The sequence below is a fragment of the Poecilia reticulata genome, linkage group LG8, assembly GCF_000633615.1.
Source record: "Poecilia reticulata strain Guanapo linkage group LG8, Guppy_female_1.0+MT, whole genome shotgun sequence".
Classification (NCBI taxonomy): domain Eukaryota; kingdom Metazoa; phylum Chordata; class Actinopteri; order Cyprinodontiformes; family Poeciliidae; genus Poecilia; species Poecilia reticulata.
This window is the reverse complement of record NC_024338.1, coordinates 16288204-16313111: the sequence shown is the minus strand read 5'-3', so window position 1 is coordinate 16313111 and position 24908 is coordinate 16288204. Positions and strand designations below refer to the sequence as shown.

Genomic DNA, 24908 nt, shown 5'->3' with positions numbered 1-24908 from the left:
CTGTAACAACATACACAGATTACACATTACATCATGAGCACCTGCCTAATAATAGGYTGGTCCCCATTTAGCTGCCCAAACAGCCCTAACCTGTTCAAGCATGTACTCCAAGGTGAACCGAGGTATGTAGCTCTAAGGTGGTAGGTCCTAGTTCAGGGACAGGGCATCATTACAGTGGACCTGTTTCGTTCAGTACATCCCATATATGGTTAATTGGATTGTGTCTGTGGAATTTGGAGACCTGGTCAGAACCAGCTCCTCAAACCATTGCTGAACCATTTTTTTTGTGACAGTGCATAATTATGCTGAAAGAGTTTACATCCATTCATACATACTGCAACAATGCTCAGGCAAGATGTTTGTGACAGAGTGACATCCAAGCTTTTCCATCAGAACATTGCCCAAACCATTATAGTGCCTCCACTGGCTTGCATTCTAACCAAAGGCTGATGTTGTTGCGTTGCCGACAGGTCCAGACAAGCCCAAACAAGTACAATATTTTGTACTGCAATTGAAAGAGTGAGAACAAGTTCAAAAGCAGCAGTAATTCAGATTATCAATTATATGAAGATTGGAAAGATAGTGACAATGATAGCATTACAGAGAGTGTAGACATACATTTATGACATACCTGTATGTTTCATGTCATTTCTTGTATTTTATTAGTAGTCTGAGGGTTAGGGAAGGTCACATTCATACCAGTAAATCTAACTCCCAAAAAAGGTTGATATTGCTTCGTTTTCTAATAAACAGGTATTTGAGTTCTTAAGRGGCATCGTAATAAACACCCTAAAGTGTAATTAAAATTATAAAACGAGCAGCATGACCAGCTGCTGAAGAGACACCTAGATGACAAGGWAAGGATGAACATAATGTAACATGCTTGGAGGCCGAGGCTGAGCAACACAACCACTTGCTAAGCTTGGAGCATGAAACAACCACACCATCGAGGCATTTTTCTGCTATTATTTGTCCCTCGAATAACAGCATGGATTAACTACTGCTGCAATTACACACACCATTTACATCCACAGATAAGAAAAGGCTGTGCTTTTGTTTTTGACTGGCTCAAAAACAAACACTCTTATTAATGTAATCCATCTAAACAYGTCGTTAGCTGTGCTGGTGGCTAGTATACTTTCATGCTAATGGAAAAAAAAAACAATGGTTCTGTTTAATATCAGTCATGGCAGTAATTCAGAGACAAACCTCTAAAACAATCAGCACAAAATATGTCACTAGCAAACACTGGTCTTGCATAACTGTCCATATGCTTATGGTGAATGTTTTCAAAAACTGGGAAACTCATGATGAAGRAAACMACTGCTTTAAAAATAATTACTTTCCTTTAACTGACTGAAACTCTGGATATATGTTCATTCTTTATGGTGTTTTCCATTTCGTTTTTCTTTATGTCTTTAAAGCTGCATGTGTTTCACTTTAACAATCAGAAAACAGAAAAAGCAACCCCTTCATGCACGGAGTGATGTGTGAATACCAAAATGTCTCCAGATTACATATCGGTTGCTTTTCAATATTTGCTCAGGAAACTCAAAACACAGCTACTGACTCGAGAAGAATTACATTTGGCTTCAATGATTTTAATTCAAGGATAACACAAAAACTATCAGCATGTTAAGTAATGCAGACCTTCTCAGTGAGCAAGAAATCAACCTGCCTATAAGAGTCTGCAAACACCAATCACACTTTCTCTTGTGGAGAAAGGGTGCCATGGCAACACTACCACCAAATTACCTCGAAGAATGCCTTTAGCTTGCCAGCGCTGTGATTATTTCCAGCTTATCAGCATAAACAGACAATACATGCAATCAAACTTGGCTGATTCAGAAGTCAGGCTGCAGTTTTTGAACGTAAGGATGTTTCATTTGTACTGATACAAAAAGGAAACAGGAAGCCCTTATAAAAATTATCAGTGCCAGAGAATATGCAAAGTGCTTCATTAGCAAAACAGATGATTCATCAATCTACAGAGAAGGATTCTACAATTATTAAACTGATTTCTAGAGGTGGAGTATTAATGATTAAAGCAGGTGTTACAGGCTATTAATTTTTTTTTTGCAGTAGAAAAAAAGTCTGCTATATCTAATGCATCTATTGCACTAAAATATTAACCATTATTAGGTTATTATTATTGCAACAATTGTTAATGCGGAAAGGAAATTGAAACTTAAACAACTGAAGCATAATTATAATAACAAAATACCAGGTAGCCCATGTTCCAAAAGAAAAACAATAATAATACAGTCAAGACACAATAAGACAGTCATTTCTTATGTTTTCTTATGATGTTTGGAAAAATCTTCATCTTCAAAAGCAAGAATTTGATATGACTTATTCTGGATGTAATATTGATTAAATTATCTTTAATCTAGCTATTTCTAATTACTCTGTTCTGCCTGAGAGGCAAGTCTAGCAGGAATTGTGGGTTTTAGAGTCATATAGGTGAGGCAAGGACGGAACATTTTTGTGATATGATAGGCTGGACCAGACTGGGGATGGTGAAATGGAATAAAGGGCAACAACAAAGCTCCGTGTGTCACTGAACCCCTGCGTCAAACACCCACCAAGAGAGCAAAGGAAAGAGAAATCGATACTGACTCATACAAGGCCCAGGGAGCATCAGGTATATCCAACCGTGAAGATGAAACAAGAAAAAAAGAAAGAGAGCACGAGAGCAAGCGAGGAAATGAGGAGAAGAAGAGACAAATAAGATATGTTTTGAASGCCAGCACCACTCCTTGTTATTAGACAGTTTCTGATGTTTCTTCGACTTTTATTCTCATATCTTGCTGGGGTTTTTTCCTCATCTAATCTGCAGCATACTGATATAATTTTGCATCTTGGCATGAATTTAGTGACAATGACAACCCATAATGCTATGAAGGTTAAATTAACCCTGGTATAAACAAGATCTTTTTGAATAAATAAATTGGTACCTGTAAATACAGGTGACCAGCATGCCTCAGCATCAAGTGACACCTAAAGRGCTCAGCTTGGTTCCTCCAAGACATCTGCAGCTTGTCTCATTAGTATTCAGCTATGAATCATTCAAAACACAGCCGGCTGCCATTATCACAAACAGCAGAAGAGGGAGGGGGGCACATGACTGCTAACTACACCAAACACAAATATACACCCCCAAGTGTATATTTGTTGCTACAAGAAAAAAAACTTAAAGGAAGCGTTTCTTGTGTGTCCTGGTTCAAAGTGTCTATCCCGAATGTACTTGTCAATTGACAAACAGGCAGATCAATAGAATTGATTTGTGATTAAGGAAGTGTCTCAAGTACAAAGTGACAGTCACTGGTAGCTGCTACTGTGCTCTATTTATGTAATTCAAATACAAAAAAAAACCTTTCGACTCCAAATTAGTCAAGTGAATGAAGTGTAATTGATATCTATCTACTTTTGAAGAGGTCAGACTTTTAGCTTAGATTCATAGGAGAAGAAGAAAAATCTGCATGAAATATCTCTTTTATAGTCAGGATATGATACTTGATACTGTGCTACATAAAATAATATTCAAATGACACCTGTTTACAGACTACTTTAGTTTCAGTCTTGAACTGCAGAATGGATAAACCATAGAAAGAGAAAATGCAGTTGAAATATAGCTGAATACGGACATTATGATATTAGTTGCAGTTAACCCATATAATCTTCAATTTTATTCTTTTATTTCTATTTATGCAATGTCCATACCACTCCCCCTGGGCTTTACCATCATGCTTACTATAATTTATATCAGGTGGATCCTTTAAAAGTCTTAAAAGTCTAAGCAACTGGACAAACATACAAAAACACAAAAGGAGAGGAAATATTTCTATTGCATTGTATTAACAATGCTTTTTGGCAATAAATCATACACTGTTGGAAAACCTGTTTATTTCCCATATATTCTCCCACATTTGTAAGGAAAATGCATTTCTGTGTTTGACACCAAAGCTGAGTATGTGGGTTGCACCCAAAAAAAAGACAAATTGCTAAAAAGCTTCATCTGTTTATTCAGCCTGAATAGTGCATGGGAGAATTATACACAACTACAACGGTCATCAGCTTGGTCACACGCCGGGGTGGGTTGTCATCCCATTCTGTGTGAATGAGCACTGGCATCTTGGATGTTAGAGTTCGGTTCTTAAGAGTGGAGGTGAGGGATTGCCATCTTGATTATATATCTGCACTGAGATTGCCTCCAGTGATGACAAATCTTGTTTTTCTACTGAAGAAGATGCCACCCCACATAATCACACTGCCTCCACTCAAAACTGTGTGGCACTGACGGGGAGGACTTGGCAAGTTTTTCCAAGCGTGTAACCTATATGTTTAACTCCACAGCCCCACCCACAAATGCATATTTCTTACAGAAGTCCAGAATTTAAGGGGGAATAAACATGCTTTCCAACAGTTTGAAATGTGCTACCCATAAGTATTGTCACAAAACATTGACCAAACATTAACTGAATGGCATAATAACTCCATGCAAATTACATAGATCAGTATGTAAAAAACATTATATCAATGTTTTTGCATATATGTATATCAGTTTCACATTTTCACCTATCTGTCCCAAGGCTAAATTCAAATTTTCAGAAAACCTAAATTGCATGACAGAAATGGTAGCACAATATTCTGAAAGAAACATTTAATCTCAGAATCCCAACATTAACACTTCAATTGGAAATTGAATAATTATATAGCATGTAGCCACAAAAATAATCAACAATAAGCCTATTATTCACACTATTATGRCAAGTTAGCCATCATCACAAGACAAACAAACAAACATGGGAACTTGACAGGAAATTGAAATTAAACATTCAGATTATTTTCACCTGATACAGATTTAACTTTATCAAAAGATCTCTCTCTCTCTAAAAGGGTAAACAGAGTTTATGTGCAGAATTTAAATTTTCTGAATGCTTGAAAAAACATTAGGAAAAAGAAAACAGTATTAATAAACTCTGAGTGAGCCACTTTTGGTCCATGAGCTCTGACCACTTTGAACCACTGCTAAGAAAAACKTGTTTGGTCCAATATCAAACTTTGCTGGCAGATGTTTGGAGAGAGAGTTTCCAACACTTTCCTGTCTCTGTTGTTGCCTATGAGCATTGAGGTCACCCTCATATTGACTGCATGTCTTTCTCCTTCTCCTGGCACGTCACTGTGGACCCTTCACTGCAACCTCTGAAATTAGCTGTAAGCAATTTGAAAGACTATCTTGCTGAATGATCAAAGAATTAATAAAGACAATGAAACCAAATGTTAACAAAACAGATACAACCCTGGCTAGTCCAATTGGGCACAACGTCTTGGTTCTGTGTGTGTTTGTCAACACATTAACATGTCCGTCCCTCAAGTCATTTCATTGTCTCTTCCTCATCACTGACTCTCCACTCCATAGTGATGTAAACAGACATAGAGGGAGTTGGCATCAATACTAAAAACTGTTTTTATCCTCTCAGACTTATTTCTTTTCTCTTTGGGAGAGAAAGATATTTTGATAAGATATCTGATAAGAGTGTGCTCAAGGTCTGAGATTGGCAATGCAAAGCAAGAAGGACGTGGATGCACATTGTTGACTGCGTTGTAACACTAGAGATTTTTTTTCTGAAAATGAACGTCTCATAAAATGTTTTAGACATTTTCCTATAACTTCAGAAACAGAAACCTTGAGCTCTGGACAATCTCTAAAGGAAGTTCTGTAAAATTAAACATTAATGAGCACAACCTAATTTCACCTGAAGGATTCTTTTTACTTTTGTAGGTAACAACAATAAATTGTGTGCTCATTAATTGTGTGCAGTCTTTTGTAATTGTGACATTGCACACACACTACGAAAACATGAACAGTGGAAAYTCCAGGTATTAACTCAGACAAGACTTAAAGGTATTAAAAAAATATAAGGTCAATTTAAGCCAGTAGCATGTTATAAATTAAGATATATCAAAACAAAAAATATATTCTAAGTCAAGACCTCCTAAATAGAATTAACACTTAAGTGAGCATTAAACAGTTTTGTAAAACACAAGCTAAGGATTTGTTAATACATTTAATCTCTAGCTGAATTAACCCAATCATACACTAATTATCTACAATTAAACAATATCATAAGAGAGTGCAATAGTGGTGGAAAAAATTATAATTCTCAAACACAAACTCTTTGTTTGCATGCATAATGTGAGTCCTTTCTCATACAAAACCCCATTTGCATGCTCTGCAACAACAGTTTGTGGTTAACAGGCTTACATGCCAAGCCAGAACAGAATACCAATGCAGAAGGGATCAACTTCAAATAAAGATACTCCTCTCCATCTTTCTCCACCTCTCAGTTTGCTTGTCAGCGCACATAAAGGAAGATGCAAAACTGCAAAATCATGTTTTATCACCATAGGTTTGCATTTTAACAGCAAGCGTAAAGCCGCCACAAAGCAAAACATTTGTTGAAACACTACTGAGCTRTGGCAGAATGTCAATTTCTGCTAAAATGGAGGGTTCTGTTCAGTCTGAAACATTGCTCAGTCAAATGCGTTTCCATTAAAGTGAKGCACAGTCTAATTGTTGTTTTTTGTTGTGTTTGGTGAAGTGCTTTAACATTTAGATGTAAATTTGTCTTTTTTCAAAAGAATGACTAAAACTGTATCCAAGAGTAGCTTTACTTAGTTTTTTTTTTAGCTAAAATATAGTTTTTCTTCTCTCTATCCACACCTAACACTTAACAGAAGGTGAGAAGATGAAAGTAAGTGGTTGTGCAAGTGACACAACGGAATATATAAAGCAATAACAAAGTCCACTGTGACTCTAATTATGTTGTATTCTGCACAACTGAGAAGCAAAATGTATTTTAATGAAACCTCAGAAATACAGAATTCCCCCTAGAGGGAACTATACATTATTAATTATTTGATGTTATGAATATCTGAATTTTGTTTTAGGGTAAGAATCAATGATATCAAAACAGAAAGGAAACAATGATTCATGCTGCTAAGTTTAACTAATGCCAAGACAATGTGTGAAAGAAATCTTATAGAGGACAAATGACTAATAAATAACTTAGACAATAACCCTCATAAACCTTGTGGCTTATTTCTAATAGCAGCCATCCAACAAAATTCTCCAGGGAATTGCAGAAATAGCATTTCTGAAAATACTCAACAAATAAATATCAGAAAGGTCTGAATGACAAGCAGAACCCCATCTGTCTACACTCCTCCATCTCCAGAGCATCTGTTTGGCGATAGGAGKAGGTGGGCTGAATTGGAAGAGCCCCAATGCCAAACCCTGGAGCTTCTCTCTCTGTAGCTCTAACAGCCATTCTTGCACAATTCCCCCAGCCAACTAAAAGGTGGGGTTGATATTTTACCACAATGGCCTCTTGGCATCTTGATCAGAAGAAAAAGTTGGATTACTAGACACACGTCCAGCTTCATGTTCTTGGCAACGCAAGCACTCATCTGTTACACTAAAAGGATCTTGGAAAAAGASCCACAATGTTGGAGACCTTGTTTGAAGCAGATGAAGTAAAAGAACACCACGCAGATTCTGCACAAAATAAATAAATGAAACTAAATGCAAAAACACATATGCAATGTAAAAATAAAACACACACCTTAATTTACAGTAACACAGAGACAAATTATACAACCTGGACTGTTGCAACATTTCTCCACAGATCGGTCGTTTGATGTATTGCTGTGTGAATTAGCATGCATGCACAATGAGGATAGAACATCAGAAATGGTGAGTGGGGTCATTAGGGGTGTGGATGCATCACATTTATCACAACAAAGAGAGACGACTATTACACCATTATGAGGATTTGTGAGGTAAATTGAAGCAAATACAAAGGACTGTCATCTATATGGCTGGAGTGAGCAAATGTAWGTACGATGAAATATTTCTACAATTAAGGAAACTCGAGGAAAAAAAAGGTGCAGAATGATCACAGGTGTCAAGTGAAGAAATGAGAACGAAAAGTGCAGTAAATTTCTTAATGCCACATCACGCAATTATGCAACCGTAAACTCCAGTGCTTCACTCCTTATATTCCCGTTGCCTCCCGCTTTCGACCTGATGCTTCACTGCACCTCAACAGCCGACTCAGTGAGCCTCTGGTTTCCTAGTAACTGTGGGAGGAATGCAGGGCTTGGAGAACAGAGGAGCTTCTCATCAGGTGCCTGACAGTTGGGGGCATGCACACATCGATTTGTAAATATATTCATAAGTAGGAGTGCATGCATATAATATTCTTTTTTATTTATCAAGCTAGCAGCATAGAGATAGAAATTGTGCAGAGTGTAAGAATTAGTGGAACAACCTTGACTATCTAATGGGTTGTAATAAAATAAAAGTATTTACAGTCCTCTAACTTTTGAAATGGAGTCAGAAGGTTAGAGTTACAGTTTGAATATCTCAAAATAAACTAAACGTCCTTCTTATTTGGGTTTCTAATTCAAGTTTTGTTAAGGACAAATTTTAATCATCTGGTGATTAAAGCAGACTTATCATATYAAATGGCGGCAGCTATTTCACATTTATTAGTCACGATATCGTCCAAGCCTAAACAGCCCGGAAATGTAGCCATTATAAGGCGTTTCTACAAACAAAAGATCAACAAATTGCATCCTACATTTAAAGAAGTGAAAGGTTGGAGGATGGTAGGAAAACTTAGGATCACCAGATTAATACAAGTTCTGTGAAAACTGGTGATCAATAATGAAAGCTCCTCAAGCACCAACTCACTCACGTCAATATTTTGAAAGTATACATTTCTTTTGGTTATCTTGGTATTACCAAATGTCAGCTCTGTGTGTTGTCCAACAGACTACCGCTTGTTTCTCTCAGGAAGATGTGGACAGGGACAAGACACGCTTCAATGATCTATCACGCCAGACGGCACTTCCCAAAGTGAGAGTGGTTTGATAAAGCCCTATATACATTTTTTCCAACTTCTTTTTTATTAAGAAACATGATAAACAATACCGCTGATATAATTAAAGTAAATTTTTTACAAAACAAGATACAACCATTAGCACAGTGGTCCTGCCACCGTACCCCACCCACAAAACACCAGGTGGTACACCATCTGTTAAGTAGGTTGCATGTACCTTTAATTGAAATCAGCAACATCAAGAGGAAAAGAAAAAAAACAGGCCTTTGCAAAACTCACTGACAAGTCCAGGATGTAATTCAGCCTTTTAATTCAGGTTTGTTGGAACAGGAATAAATCAAAAAGTTGCAGGACACCATCCCTCAAAGGACTGGAGTTGCTGACCCCAGCACTAAATGGATTTTTGAAATGTTTTTAGACTAAGATGCATTATGATGTCTTCCAGCCACTTGGAAGTGCTAGGCAATTTGGTGATTTAAAGTGTAACAAAATCTCCCATCATGCAAGTACGGTACAGAATGCTACTATATCATTAATCAGCTTTGCATTACAGAACAGTTGATACAGTGCTGAGAGTAGTTGAACAAGCATTAGGTTGTAAGTTGAGGCCTATAACTACAACTAAAAACTCAGCAAGATTTTGAGCTCCATTTCCACCAGCTTGTGATTAACTGAGTCACCATTGCTAGGCGACAAGACATACACTGAGGTAAGGTCGAGAATAAATCTGAAGAAGGCAGTAAAAGCTAGTCTTCAAATTGAAGGCTGGGTTTTGTGAAGGATGGAGCCCCTTAATTTGGACACACTCCATATGTATATTTTTAGTGGCTGAAATGCTTCGTATTGATGGAAAAGAAAGAAAAGAAACCAGAAAAGCTGAGTAAATTTAAAGCCATTACGATTTTCAGAAATAGTATCACAATTGCTTGTTTTCCTGACATCTTGCAGCCCAGTAAGAAAATCAGGATGCTGTCTATTTTACTTTAACTAGGTCAAAACCATTACCAAACCATAAGAAATAAATGGAGGACAAATCTGAATATCCTGTTGACAGCTTGATCATAATTACTAATTAACATCCATCCATTTTCTTCCGTTTATCCAGGGTCGGGTCACGGGAGCTGCAGCCTAAGTAAGGAGACTCAGACTTTCTTGCTAATTAACAGCATTCTGTAATTATGTAGTTACCAAGACAGCATTCACGTTATTACATTTCCCCAAAACCTGTTTGTAATTGTGAGTTGGTTGCATTTCTAATAAACAGGTTTGAAAGAAGAAATACTCTGCCAACCTTCAGTCACCTTTCTTACAGGTTCCAGGATAAGCTCTGGCTTCGGCAGGGATTACGTCTGTGTGCATCCATCAATAGACTGTCTGTTACTGAACAAGGTCAAAAGATTCAAAAGCATATCTCTGCAACTGAAATCATAACTGGGAAGTGACATACTATAATCAGTAACAATAATGAAGCTGCACTACTAACTATAAATTTGAAAGTATTTTCCTCCACCCACCCTTCAAAAAGCAACTTTTTCTGATGCTGATCTATGAAGAAATATATGTGTTTTCAGACCAAGCATGCAACACTAAGGCAGCACCAGGTGAAGCAGAATATAACGGTTTGTTTTGGCGTAAAACGGGTCTGACCTTTTCATACTCACTGCTCTAATACTTCATGGCAGCGAGGTTTGGCTTCATGCATGAATCTCACATGCAAGCTTTGAGCAACTGCAGTTACAGAAAGTTAAATACACACATTTTTAAAAGCTTGGCTAGACTCCTGGATAATTTAAATCCTTATCTGTCTCTCTGCCGGTTTAAATTCATTATTACATGTATATTAGTGAGCGATAACGTGCAAATTGGTTTTCTTGCAAGAAAGGTAGCTCCTGGTGGGAAAATGAGGAAGGAAATGAAAAGTGATCCAGAGAATTGCAGCAGAGCTTGGCCTCAATGCAGATAATGTGCAATCACATAGACAAGAGAAATTGCAAAAGATGATACAGACAAACTGACCTGCACGACTGATTTGGGAGATTGATATGMTGACAGTCTACATAATGAAAGTTGAAATTTTGACTGGGGCAAGGCAAAGATGGAAATCCAACATGGAGCCAAGCCCAATGGATTTAGAGTCATATTATATGCTTCAGTGAGCGAAGGGATACTAGTAATAAATCAAATTTTAGTCTAGAAGTAGAGAAGAAGAGCAAAGAGGGAGATGGTTAAGAGGTCTACTGAGAACAGGACCAGAATGATTTGAGAGATTTTTGGATTCGGTTAAAGGCAGACGGAGGATAATCTGCCCAGAATCATCAGAGCACTCCTTGCTTTGTATTCCTGCCTGAGCATCTTTAAAATTGAAAATCTGAAGCAAAGGAAGAGGAACGTAGGAGGAAACACCCTGGGAGGAAAGAAGACTTTTACCACTTCTGCTCACACTTTGCTTTACTTCCTCTCCGTCTTCCAAATTCAACTTTTCCCCCTTTCTTCTGGGGAAATTTTTGGTTCAAGCTGTTTTCCCCTTTCAAGCGTTTTAGTGCTTCACAGTTCACCAGCACTCAAACTCTGTGAAATAACAGATGCCAGAAATGAGTGCTTTGACTAGAGGTAGAGAAATTTAAGCTCAGTTAAATTCTCCCCTCTTTCAGAATCCAGTATATTCTAAAARRAATCCGCTCAACTTCCCTTAAACGCTTTAAACTTGTCAACTGATCTTAAATGTTTAATAATAACCACAGATTTGCTGGTGTAATAAAACACAACCTTGTGGGAAATAAAAAAGTGCAACATAATCTCCTTTTTGTTTAACTCACTGCCATCCCATGCACAGAGGAAACAGATGCATCTGATACTACATGCCCCATTTCCACTGAATGTTACAAACAGAGAGCATGAGCAGAGCTATTTCAGGTGCAACAAAACACCAGGTGAGGCTCACATGAAACCTCTGAAGAAAAGCTTGGCATAACAAGGTACAAATGCATACATATACAATAATGCCTACCACACATAGCTTCAGAGGTCGTAGGGAACACTGATACATTGTGCAGAACCAAGGAGCACACCAGATGTGGCAGGAGCAGTTTCGTTTAAGAGTTAAATAGTAAAATAACATAATACAAGTGTGGAGGAAAGTTACCAAGACATCACAGACCTCTTAACTAACAGGGTGGGAAAGGAGAACATTAATCAGAGTAGCAGCCAAGAAGCCCATTATAACTCTAGATGAGCTGCAGAAATCCCCAGCTCTGGTGGGAGAATTTGTTGACATGACAGTGAAGCAGTAGTGAACTTCACTGATCTGGTCTTTGTTGGAGAGTGGAATTAGGGAACACACTTTGTGTTCATCCAAAACACCCATTTCCCTTAAACTGAGGTTATTTAGCTGTGAGAATAACCTCAATTCTCACTGCTAAATAAGGTGGTGGCAGCATCATGAAGTAGGGATGCTTTTTCTCATTAGGAATAGTGAAGCCAGTCAGAGTTGATGAGAAGTTGGAAAAGCTAAATGTAGAGCAGTTGTGGAAGAAAAGCTGCTGAGACGTAAGAGTGGGGCAGCAGGTAACAACCCTGCAAATACAGCATTTGTGTGTTAGAATGGTCCAATCAAATCCCACACCTCAATTCAATTAAGTAATCTATTGCAAGAATTGAAAGAAATGTTCACAGATGCTGTCCATCAATCTACCTGACAAAGTTTGGGGRAAATTTAGATGTTCCAGCAGGTGGAAACATACTTCAAAAGTGGTGGTTGTAGAATTATTCTGGAGGGGCTGAGCACAGACTTATTTCCATAAATCTGTGCTGTGTTCATTTGGTGAATCCAATCTGTGTTTTTCCATTTTTAGCCAAAGAACAATTAAAAATAATCAAAACACAACAMATTTTGCTTGCTTTAATCTGGCAAATATGCACTAGATTGAAATGGCCTGTGATGTGAAATCGTGATTAGATACAATTCAGCTTGTGATTGTCTTGTAAAAAATTATTCAAATGATTTGGACACTTTCACAAGGTACTGTAGCTTACTACTGTAGCTTACTTCTATCCTGAAATTGCCTCACATTTTTCTCTTTGCAATCTCACTGAAAAAAAGAATTATAGAAAAAAGCTAAAGGTTAAATCAAACAGTAAAAGCCAAAAATCAATAATCATACAGTATACTGTATAAGCAAACACTACTCCTGCAAACCCAGAAACTGTAACAATCTAAATATAGAAGCTGTTCTTCCACTAAATTGCATGAAATTGCAAGTGTGTGTCTGATAACATGGCATGGGAGTGGCTTCATGTTGTACTGGGAATTGTGTCTAATTTTCTAGTCTTACATCGGGTTTGCATGAGTAAGAAAAAGCAATTAGGAAGCCAAACTGATGCCAAAAAGATGTAACGGACTGTACCACTCTGACAGAAGATGTGCGTTAAATCTTCMGGCGTAACCCAAAGACAACTGTTGCAACAACCCATGATTAGGTAAAAAGGTTAAAAGCATCCCTGCAGAACCGCTTTTACTATACAACGTGCCTGTTACAATCTTTATAAATTAGCACTAGATGTGCTTACTCAAAGACATAGCAAAGTTAGATGCCCTCTATTGTAGAAGAAAAGGGCAATTACATTTTACAGTGCAGCTTGGTATCAAATGTAGAGACTGTGGTTAGACGTCTTACATTTATTTAAGATACAATTCTCAGAAACATCTTGAAAAACATCTTTACGTAAACACCCTTTGCTACAGGGCAGCACTGAAAGTTGCCATCTCCATTCAGTTACAGCAATCTGGCTGAAAATAAATGAGTAAGAAGTCACTGCCGGCCTTAAAATACTGACAATGGGATTGCTGTGGTTGCTGTCAATCAGCACRCTGATTGCCACGGGCAGGGTGGATGATGGGAGGGGAGGAGACAATATGCAGTCTCATATTTGTGGTGAAGTCTGAATTTCACCATTATGTTGGATTTCAATCATTCAGCTTGGGTTTTCCTTCCAACCTCTGCAGAGCCAAAGTTATGCAAAGACCTCAAATAGGCAGAAGCTGCTTATTAATTGATGCAAAAATGCTTTAGCTCTGAGATAAAATGACAACTTTTTTTCCAGCTAAATCTGGATATTGTGCTTGTTATCGACTCGATTTTCACTGATTGATCTGAATTGTGCCAAATATCCTCACAGAAAAACAGAGAAACTGCATTAAAATAGTGCTGAGATGTATTCTAATTACTTCCAGGCAGCATTATCACAATATATGTTTTCAAAAAAGGACAAATGCAAAAGTAGAATTTGCTGTARTAAGCCTGGATTTGGCGCTCTCATTATTTTGTCCTAAAAAAAAACAACATCTCTACTTGCAAACATGTTTATTTCCTCTCTCTGTAGTACAAAGTATTGCTTTAACAATTTAGTTTCACAACAGAAAATGTTCACATATCAGAAATTTATTTTAGGGATTTTAGCTGGAGGTTTTATGAGCAACTAGACGTTTCCATCAGGCTGCTACAGCAAAAACATAGCTGTGTGAGCAGGGAGGTAAATATCGTTCTCATAAATAGCATTGAAATGTCAGAACCTTCCACAGTTGTTCATGGAGTAAATATCTTCTCTATTTCAAAATATAAAAAATCAGTTCCAGCCAAATTAGCAGCTACAGAGGGAAAGACCATCTAACCTGATTAGTTTACAAACATCACCATCTGACAGGAGGTGATTATACCCCTGCAAAGGACAACAGCTGGAGGACAATTATGCACTTTTATTTATGTCAATACACCGATACTGATCCAAAAGTTGTTTTTTTTTATCAAATCTGTTATATGAAGTCTTCCAACACTTTTCTTTCTTCTTGGTGTTGGCAAGAAATTAATTCAGCATCAGCTGTTTCTGCAAATGTCCCCAGAATCACATTTGGATTAGCCAAACGAATAGGTCTGGTGGGTAGCTAAATATTGAGGAAGTAGTGATGATTTTACTGGGTGACAAAGTCCTGGAACCTTAAAACAGAAGATGTGACACCACAAAACACAAAGCAGGCAATGGCAGCAAATAGGAGTGTCGTTTTCCCAGAGCTCATGAAATGATGCACATCATGCTGTRTGCTGTTTTTTATCGACATAGATGTTCACCATCTTGCTGTGCTTTAAGATGTGGGGATACATAATTTCCGTGTCCGTCGTGTCCATAACARATGACAAAAGACAGGGGTTCCAACTTTAACCTGCCATCTGTAAAACTTGAAAGACCAGTTTGAGATCCATGTTTCCATTGTAGCTTAGCAGAAATAATACACAAAGCAACATATCCTTTTTTATATGGTCTATTTTGCTCTTGCTTGTTATTTTCATACTTTCTACTTAACTCTCCTGTCTTTCATTTAGAAGAATAATCCACAGGAGCYGTCATCTTTTTGGTGTAGAYGTTACAAAATATTCAGAGTGAAAAACTACAGAGTTRAATACAGGCATACTTTCATCATCAACATTAAGTCAGACCAAACTTTTCCTGTTTTAGGTCAGTCAGGATTGTAWCATTTTATAATAACAAGAGAGAGATTCAGTCMGAAGGTTTCATATTCTAAGATTTATATGTCTCAAAGCAATTTGGAGAAGCCCAGATGAAGTCATGGCTTCATAAGCTTTTTTATCAAAATGATATTATTTTAGCAGCAGTGGGCATATCTGCTTTAAGCAAAATTACTTATATCAAGTTATACATGTTTGTGTTAATACTCAGATACAAGTATTTTTACTCAATATTATAAGACTGTGAGATACAATACCTACSCACGCCTGCTACACAGTACAAAAAGCAAACGGCAACCTTTACATACATTCCTGCAATATCTTACAGCTTCAACCTTTGATTAGCCTTGACTTCCTATAGAACAACAACTTTTTACCATCTCAAGCCTTTGGCCATCATTTCTATACTAAAAGAAAGTTTTTTCATAAACTCTCATCCGGAAAACTGCAACAGCGTCTGTTTGGGTTACCTAATGACACTCTGGAAATGCTCCAGCAGATCCAAACCTCAGCTGCCAGGTTTCTCACCCACACCAAACCTTGGCAACACATCACTCCAGGTCTGATTCAGCAACACTGCCTTCCAGTTAGGTCTCAGATCTGTTACTAAATTCTACTTCTCACCTACAAATCCTGTCACTGCCTTACACCTCGGTGCCCCTTTGACCTCCTTYATCCCTACATTTAATTTGAGATTCTCAGATCGACTGGAACTGGACTACTCTCCATCWGCCACACAGGAATGGATACTTCAGGTGGCAGAGCTGTTAGTCACTAAACCTCAAACTTCTATAATCCTCTTCCTGTCAACCTTTGCAAAACTTAATCTCTGGATATACAAAAAAAAACACTCCCAATATCCTCTTAAACTTGACCCTTGAMAGCCTGTTTTATGTGTTTTTATTCTGGTCTTCTATGTAAAGCTCACTTTGGTTGCTTTAAAAGTAGAACATAATTATTATTTTATTGCTTATTAATATTTAAGTATGTTTGATGTGTGCATAGATTAAAAAGCCASAAAGCTTTWACACAAATGTAAAAGAAGGTTTTCACATTCAAAATTAGTGCCTATATATTTATATCTCCCAATGCATAGGACAAATGGAAATGTGTGTAAGTCAGAGGATTTTATTTCATAAAAAGCAACATAAAAGGTGCTTGGTGCTCATCTTAACAGAATAAATTTGGGTATTAAAAGATAATTAAATCCTTCAGACAACTACTGTACAGTTTAAATAGCAACTTATCTACTCCTATGGTGGTGCTAAAATGCAACATGCCATGAAAAAACCTGTCCATTTCTGGTATTCTCTTAAAAATAAAAAAGACTGAGATAACCTTTTTTACCAGTCATGCTTACTACATCTCCAAATATTTTGTCCCTTCTACATTAATAAGGGTGAAAATAAACTATGACATTTAACTGCTCCCAATTTTATAAACAATAAAATATCAGTCTGTGCCCTGAAAATGTTAAAATAATATGTACAGTGGCATTCCCTTCCTGGTAATCTGTGAGAATTAAAATCACTTCAAAGATTTACATGCTTACTGATTTGATAGAATATGAAACAAGACACTATATTAATTATTGTTGTGCATAGCAATCAAACTACAATGAACATAGCTGTGGCATGGAGAGAAGTTTCTTTGATAAATGCATGTAATATTAAAACCACTAAATCATTAATGACCTTGAGAGCTTGCTATTGCTGCTTACTACTGCAGCCCAGTGAATCTCGTCATARATGCCTCAGACCCCCTGAGTAAAAGTACAAGCCATTGATAAAGATTTTAATCTTTGATTTTTGCATCATTTGTTTCAATTAGAGGGGATCCCTGCTGAGTACAAGACAAGTACAGTGACTTTAAAAAAAATATGTAGTAATCAATTTTGTATGAAAAAATTCTAACCTGTGGAAGTATCCCTYCATCAGTACACGAGCAAAAATSCCCTAGAGAAAGGACAATCAATGAGGTGAGCCTAAAAAGAAAGCTGGTTTGGCTTATGAGATTTTCTCATCACGCCATCATTAAGAACTTGGCTCTTTTTTTTTTTTAAAGAAAGGGCTCAGAACAAAAAAATTTCAATCTGTGTGTCATTTTCAACATTTCTTTATCTCATTTACTTTAACACCAATACRAATGTGCATTTGCTTTTTCCCAGTAGRGTCAATTACTTCAAAAATGCCCTTAAAACATGCAGCTCCTCAGCCATAAAACATTGCATCATCATTAGCCAATCGCAGGCGGGCAGGATTCATGGGGCTTTGTGTGGCACAGTCCTGGGGAATAAGCAGGTGGATGTGTACAAAGCTGTGACTTCACCATCGTAGCGAGATCTGATGTGTGCTGCGGTCAATAAAGAGCTGCATTAATAGCTTAAACCAACAGTTTGGTAGTGAACAAACATTTGAACCTGAAACTCATATTGTGTGCAGTGTGATCCAGCATAAACAGACTTCAACAAAGACAAGAATAGGATATGAATCAATAAAGGTCATGYCCCTGCATCTCAAATAAATATCTGATGGTAGATGGATATATGACCCAGTGCAGATCATCTGTATTTGCTTTATTACCTGAAAAGATGAGATTACGAACCTGCCAGCTCTGTAGCTAGTTTCAAAACACCACATGCCAACTATACACCATTAKCTCCCACTTTTCTTCAAACCTAAAATTACTAAATGGGTATCCATTTTCATTCATCCTAGATAATACACACCTTTAGAGTATTCAAGACCAACCTTGAACTGCTATTAAATAACTTTAAAGAGTTTTCTTTCACAGTCAGTCGAATGAGTGTGTTGTACATGTTGTCGGCAGCAAAATCCAGACACAAATCTCATTTTAGCCAAGAGATCTCGGTCACCCTATGTGCAGCCTTGTCTGTGTTCCCTGTCTCTAACAGATCTCCCCTTTCACATGTTATGATGTCTTTTAAGCATGCARGCTTAAAAGACACCTATCTCAACCCTTGCAAGCCCTTTAGTAAGCATCAATTTGGCATAGACATGATATGGAATCAAAAGATAGATACACAAGAGTGTTGGTATAAACCTCAGCTGAACATGCTTGGTGGAACATGGATATATGAACCTAAAAGGATTTAAAGACTCTGCACAATGGCAGCATTATGATGAGGAATAGCTCTCCAGTGGGCCAGTTCTGAGATTACAGCTCAACTTCTGCTTAATCAAATCTTCTATGGTTCACCCTTGAATCGCCAACTGCTCTATAAAGACGCTCCTTTCTGCAGTTACAGGAAGTGGAGAAAACCTGGCTTTGCAAATGCAAACAGCACATTTCTTCACTCACCATCTTGGGAAAGCTGAGACTGGTTTGACAAATTACTGCCTTGTTGGTGGCTTGAATGCAATTAGATTGGTCCTTGGCGGCATTATGTTCAATTAGTACTTTGAATTGCCAGCAACAGTAATGATAGCAGGTCAAAGCGATTTAAAAATCTTTTTTTTTTCATCCTGGCAAATTATTCCAAACAGCTGTGGTTCTCTAGGAAGAGAACATCCAGCCAAAYTGTTCATGTTTAGGAATAAAAGGCTCCCATGGGAGCATATTCAGGCTAATCCATCTCAATCCTCCTGAGWTAGACAATGACTACAGACACAATTCAGATAAAAACYCACAATTGAATCACACACAGACACACACAACTCTGGACATTGCAAAAGGCTCCATGTCTGCAACTAATCTGAAGCTCAAACAGATTTTCCTGAGTTTACACATACAAATGAGACAGTCAGAGGAAATAACTCAAATAACTGGATAGCAATAAAAGRTAATTTACAAAACAGCTTCTCTGCTGCAGCCAAATAAGATCAAGAAAGCTCATTTAACACCAAACAGAAAAATCCCACAAGAAGACAAGTTTTTACTCTTCTACTGTTGATCTCAAAATCACACCATGCTGATCACATCCSTTAGACTAGCAGCAAGTTGCGGCTGCCTGAATCTGAACCTCCGCATCAGAACTTACCCGTCCATTTACGAGTAAACCATTTTTTTATCTTCTGTTCTTTTGAACCTCCTTTCATTCTCTCCCCGTCTTTCATGACTTCTCTCTTTGTCTCGCTTCCCTTCTAAACACCGGCTACGAGACTGTCCCTTGGTGAGCAGCAAGCGAGGGATGAAAGAGGAGGGGAGGAAGGAAAAAGGTGAGGGGAGGGAAAGAAGTAAGAGAGTGAAATTAATGTGGATGAATTCCCTGAGCCATGTGATGCTGCCTCTTCCTCTGAAAAGTCTTCACTCTTCACTTCACCTCTAATTATGTCTTAGGTGAAGGTGTTTTCCAATGAATTAAGCACACTGTCTCACATTCTTACTTAAATTTAACTCCTCCATAATATAATTTTACTCATTCCACTGAGATTTTTCTTGACTCTGTCCAGGAAGTAAATTTCAACAAGGTTTTAAATGTTGCAAAACTTCCTTCGAGATTAAAAGAGGAAAAAAGGGGATTGAAGATAAGAGGTTGGATTGAGTTCCCAGAGGAAAAGCCAGAGTATCTCTTTAAAGATAGACCCACCCATTAATCCATTTATAATACACTTTTATTAAGAGGCAGAAAGTCATACTTTCTTTTGAAATTCACCATATTATTTTGTCTTTTCTGTATTTTTTTTTACACCCACACACGCCCATCGGAGCACTTTAATTCCCAAAGGTTTTCCATCTGGTTGACAGCAGCAGCTGCAACCACAACACGAATCCTCACACTTTGCTCTTATCTACACATAAAAAAACAAAAATCTGTCACTAGTCCCTCTCTCTTCCTTACACACAATCACACCCACTGACACCACCTGCTTCTCCAGTGCTACTTCTGCTCTCCACCATTTGTTGCTGCTCTCACACATGGTGCCTCCACCCAGTGTTTTTCTTCTTTTTTTCATACCACCTGGTCTTCATTAAGCAACCTCACTGCTTACACCTTATTGCTAACCTACTACCTGATACCATCTACCAGCATCACTCTCCTCAGGCGATGCTGCTCTCTATGAGCCTCTAGCCCAGCCCCCCAGCRCCCCCCCCACCTCCTGCCACCACAGAGTGTAGCAGGAGGACAGCCAGCTGGTTAGATGGCATGGCACTCGGAACCAAAGGAAATACCTGCTACAAAAACAAGCATAGAGAGAGGGTTTAACATGCCTTGAGATGGTGCATTGCCCATGCTGCGACACGGACGGCTGCAGCTGAAAGTGATTGCGTTTCCTGTTCCCCCTCCTCTTTTTTTTCCTCCTCTCCACTCCTCCCTCCTCCCGTTCCTCGCTTTCTCTTCTTCACAAAGCGCTGTGTCTCTCCTTCCTCAAGCCGGTCCTCTTCTCTCCTATTCGTTCCTCGCCTTCTACCGTCCTCCTCTCCTTTGTCTCACCCTGGCTCTCTCTTGCCTCCGCCGGAACCTCCTTCGCGAGATGGCTAAGGTCCAGCAGCGGCGSTTTTGACAACACTGCGCGTGTGTGACTCTGAGCACGTGTGTGTGTGTGAAGGTGGGAGAGCTGGCGTGTGTGTGTGTGTGCATGTGAGAGTGAGAGATGGAGAGAGAGTGAGGAAAGCGATGGGCGTACTCTTTGAGCTTTTGGAAGACTGAGCATGCCGGTTCAGAGATGCTCTGCACACACACCGTAGAATGAGACAAAAAATTATTCCCAATGATAAATTTACACTCCCTCACCCACTCTATCTCACTTGCATTTCCCTTTCTTCATTCCTCCTAGCTAGACATTATACTCTCTCTCTCCTCTTAAAGACACAGGCGTTGCACTGCATTGCTACACGCCTGAGGCACATCTCATGATATGGTGACAGGGGGGAGTTCAGGAACATGGTCCTTTATGGGGCKCTACGGTAGAGCTTGCAGGAGGGAAGGGGGAAAACGTTTGAAGCATTAATAGAGGGCGAGGATCAGAGAGGGCTTCTGCTRGTGATTTGAGAAAAGAAGGATTGGAAAGGAAAATTAGAAATATCCCGTTGTGATAACAGCGGCTAATGATGAAGCAGCGCTGGCCCAAAGGTGAGGTTGGAGCTGATTGTCATGGCAACCACAGATCCAGAAAGGAAGGCAGCACGGGAGAGTAACCTCAGCATCACTGTGGCAGTGACTCTGTCCTGCTGAAGCGAAACTATCAACAACAGACACCAACAATCAGAATCCTTAATTAGAGGATGTTACCCGCTATTCAAACTGGCCTTTGATTAGAAAAAGCAGGAACGCTCACATGAATTTATGATAAAATGTCAAATATTAAAGACAATAAAACACTACAGGTTGCTTGAAGAACCAGAAGGAACCAGGCTAATTCACTGAGACAAWGGATGAAAGGTTTAGAAAACCCTGCGACATCAGCTCCTCCACATTAAGCAAGTCATTTTGGTTCCTGAACACGACCACAGAAGTTACTTTGGTCTAAGATCACGCATTAACTTTTCTGTCATCTTTTAAAAAATGGCAGATATTTTCTCAAGATACTGGGTTTCTACATGTTATTTCCAGACCCAAATTTGTTCTCACTCCTTTATAATGAAGAACTAGAGATGCAATAAAATCCTTGTCATTTAATGGTAGATGTTTCAGTGGTCAGGATTTAAAACTGGTTCCGACTAAAACATTCGGTTGGTTGGCTGGATGAAAAGATGAACTGACAGACAGAGAGAAAGATGGACAGATTGACAGAGAGATGACTGAAGAGTCTAGAGGTCAGAAAAAATTTATAGTTTTTTCAATGTACTGTTTTCTTTTTCATAAGTATCCAAATCTGGAAAACATTTAAGCCAAACTATGTGCTTTTCTAGACTGTGTTTTAACATCTGCTTATTTACTCCCTATAAATGTTATAGAAATAACATGGAGATAACATGAGCTTTGTTTTCTTGAAAGATGAAAATATTTACTGTCATAGGACGATTGGATAACCTTCAAGCAAATTCTGAGAAAAATTCCTTCAACTTCTATAATAATCTGTATYTAAAAAACTACCTTTGAGATCTCAAAACAATGGCATAGTTAAAAGCTTTTTCATGACAAAACCAGCTTTATTGTTATGCAAACTAAATAAAATGTCTTGTTTTCTCAAGATAATATCAAAGAGAATTTCAAACCATATCCTATAGAGGAAACTAGCCTGACAGAGGMAAATGGTTTAAAGGTCAAGACAAAACAAAGTGGAAAGAATAGTCCACTGTGTTACACATGTCATTCTCCAAACGCCAGTAACAAACAGTTTCTTGATATTAGAAATATAGACACAAGCTCAATACATAACCCCAACGTATTCTGACTACAGGATGTAATTTGGACTTTGTCAGGTAGATTTTACTTTAACCAGTGCAGATATGGTGTCAACACTAAGGACACTAAAAACTAAGGTCTGTGACAAATTAGCATTTGATGGCTTGGGAATGAGGAGCAATTGTCCATTCCAATGACAGCTGGAAGCAGTAAAAGAATTAAGAAGTTCAAATGTCGGAAATACAAAGRGACAAGAGGACGGATAGTCTCTACAGTGATGAGAATCATGAATAATTTATAATCATGCTGCTCGTCACTTACGTAGCACCATGTCCAGCTGGTTCAAAGGCTCAAAGAAGGRATGCATCCACCTGTCAGCTGAAGACTGTCCCAAAAATCCCAAAACCGGACAACAAAACCTGCAACAGAAAAGTATGCAAGTTAAAGTTGACAAARGTATATGTGGTCTCCCAGAATTTTGCCTGTGGATTTTTACCCCACATCCACTGTCAAGAYTTTAAATTTGGGATCCTGGTCTGTGTGTCTGTGTCTACAAAAGTAATGATGATTTACATAAAATTGTAAAATCAATGTTTTCTAATTTCCATTTCAGATTATAAACAACATACTGACATGGATTACACATTAAACCTCATTTCACACAGTGTCCTCATTACTTAGGGAAAAAACAGCAGAGCCGGTGTAGGCTGGTGCTTTGCAGGGTTCTGCATTTTACTCAGTTGGAAGCACCTCATTGCTAAGAAGCATCTTGCTGAGTAAGTAATTTTAGGGAGTTGATGAGCCCACTTTGCAACAGTTTTCTCGTGAAATGAAATCTGCAGTTATATTTTTGGCTCCATATTGCAGAGAGAATTATTAGGATGCAGAGTTGAAAATTGAATTTATTTTTCATTATACCATATTTTRTTCCTGGAAGAAATTCTTGGGTCGTCCCTATAGAGAAGCAGGAGCCTAGTTTGCCCTGCTTGTCCTCCTTCCTCTTCTCCATCTCAGTAGTGCGAGCTCATTGACCTAGAAATCTTTCAGCACTTTCTCTGGCACAATAGATCTGCACTCGCTTCAGTGGAGTTTGGTTCTCTAAGGTTATGAAAAGGGGTTAGCACATTTGGCAATGACAGTGTGCCTTGGATATATTAATATAAAGTACGGTGTGCAGGGCAAAAAGGTGTTTTTAGTRTACGCTGGATGAAAAACAGCAAAGGTGACTCTCCTAGCAAATCAATCATGTAAACGCTGCATGTGAAATGACAGGCAAAAATGCATGTGTGTCAGGGTAACMTTCAACTCAGAGACCACWCAAAATACCACTTCTGATTATGTCGCATTGTAACCACAACCTTTTGACATATTTTATTTAAACTTCAATACAGGCAGACCAACACAACAACGTGYATAAKTGTGAAACATAAGRAAAAGGATCCATGATTTGTTTTTTCTGAGTGAAAATTTCCACAATTCTTCTTATATTTTACAGTGTTTTGACACTTTGTGTTGGTCCATCATATTAAATCGCAAGGGAATACTTTTAAGTTTGTGATTGCAATGTGAGCAAATGGGTAAAAGTTGAAAGGACTATTTTATAAGGCACTATTTTAAGTCCTCTAAATCCAGATCCTTGGTACAGTAAAATAATTTTCTCACTCCTCTTTATCTGACATTWAAACCAAAACTGAAAGTTTTCCAATGATTAAGAAAACAACTTTTAAGCACCTAACTATTTTAATACCTTCTGTGGCATGGCTTCTGTTGTTTTCACKTACACCATCTGTCCCTGTGGAAATAATAAATAAATACATTTAGAGTCAGTAAGCCAAATTCAGACTACTGCCAGAAAYTGCTTTAGATGCACAGCTTAAAAGCAGCTATATTGTGTGTAGTCTCGCTGGGTTTTATCRTGTGGTTAGAAACTTGTATGAAACTTCACACTAAACAACTTAAGTTGAAATGTACGTGGGTTTTAAAAAATCACTATAATGTATTCATAAACTAACTTTGAACACTATTATGCAACTTTCATAATAAATATCAACTACGCTGCAATAAACAAGACGATATGCACCTACTTAATGTTAATGTATTGTATTTTAGAACACATTAGTCTTTTACTGTTTCTCTCTTCCTTTAAAACACAAGTGCTCTACTTTAAATGTGAAAATTAAACTTTAAATTAGAGGTGCCGTTGCTCGTGCTCCATCCCCACAGCTGCTTGCT

General features: G+C 38.1%; 1 protein-coding gene across 16 annotated transcripts in view; it reads right to left on the bottom strand.

The window, feature by feature from the left end:
* srcin1a (SRC kinase signaling inhibitor 1a) overlaps nucleotides 1–24454 on the bottom strand; it is a 112634-nt gene extending 88180 nt beyond the window's left edge. For 8 of the 16 annotated variants that reach the window (XM_017306257.1, XM_008415860.2, XM_008415859.2 and 5 more), the window contains exons 1-2: nucleotides 20600–21115; nucleotides 19428–19555 (exon numbers count right to left, since the gene is read on the bottom strand). In XM_017306257.1, the coding sequence (XP_017161746.1) occupies nucleotides 19428–19503 (76 nt within the window). In that variant the 5' untranslated portion in view covers nucleotides 19504–19555; nucleotides 20600–21115. Of the gene's footprint in view, nucleotides 1–19427; nucleotides 19556–20599; nucleotides 21117–22997; nucleotides 23096–24423 lie in introns of those variants that run through there. The other 8 variants (XM_008415872.2, XM_008415873.2, XM_008415864.2 and 5 more) reach the window with 5 other exon arrangements.
* Nucleotides 24455–24908: the final 454 nt, after the last annotated feature.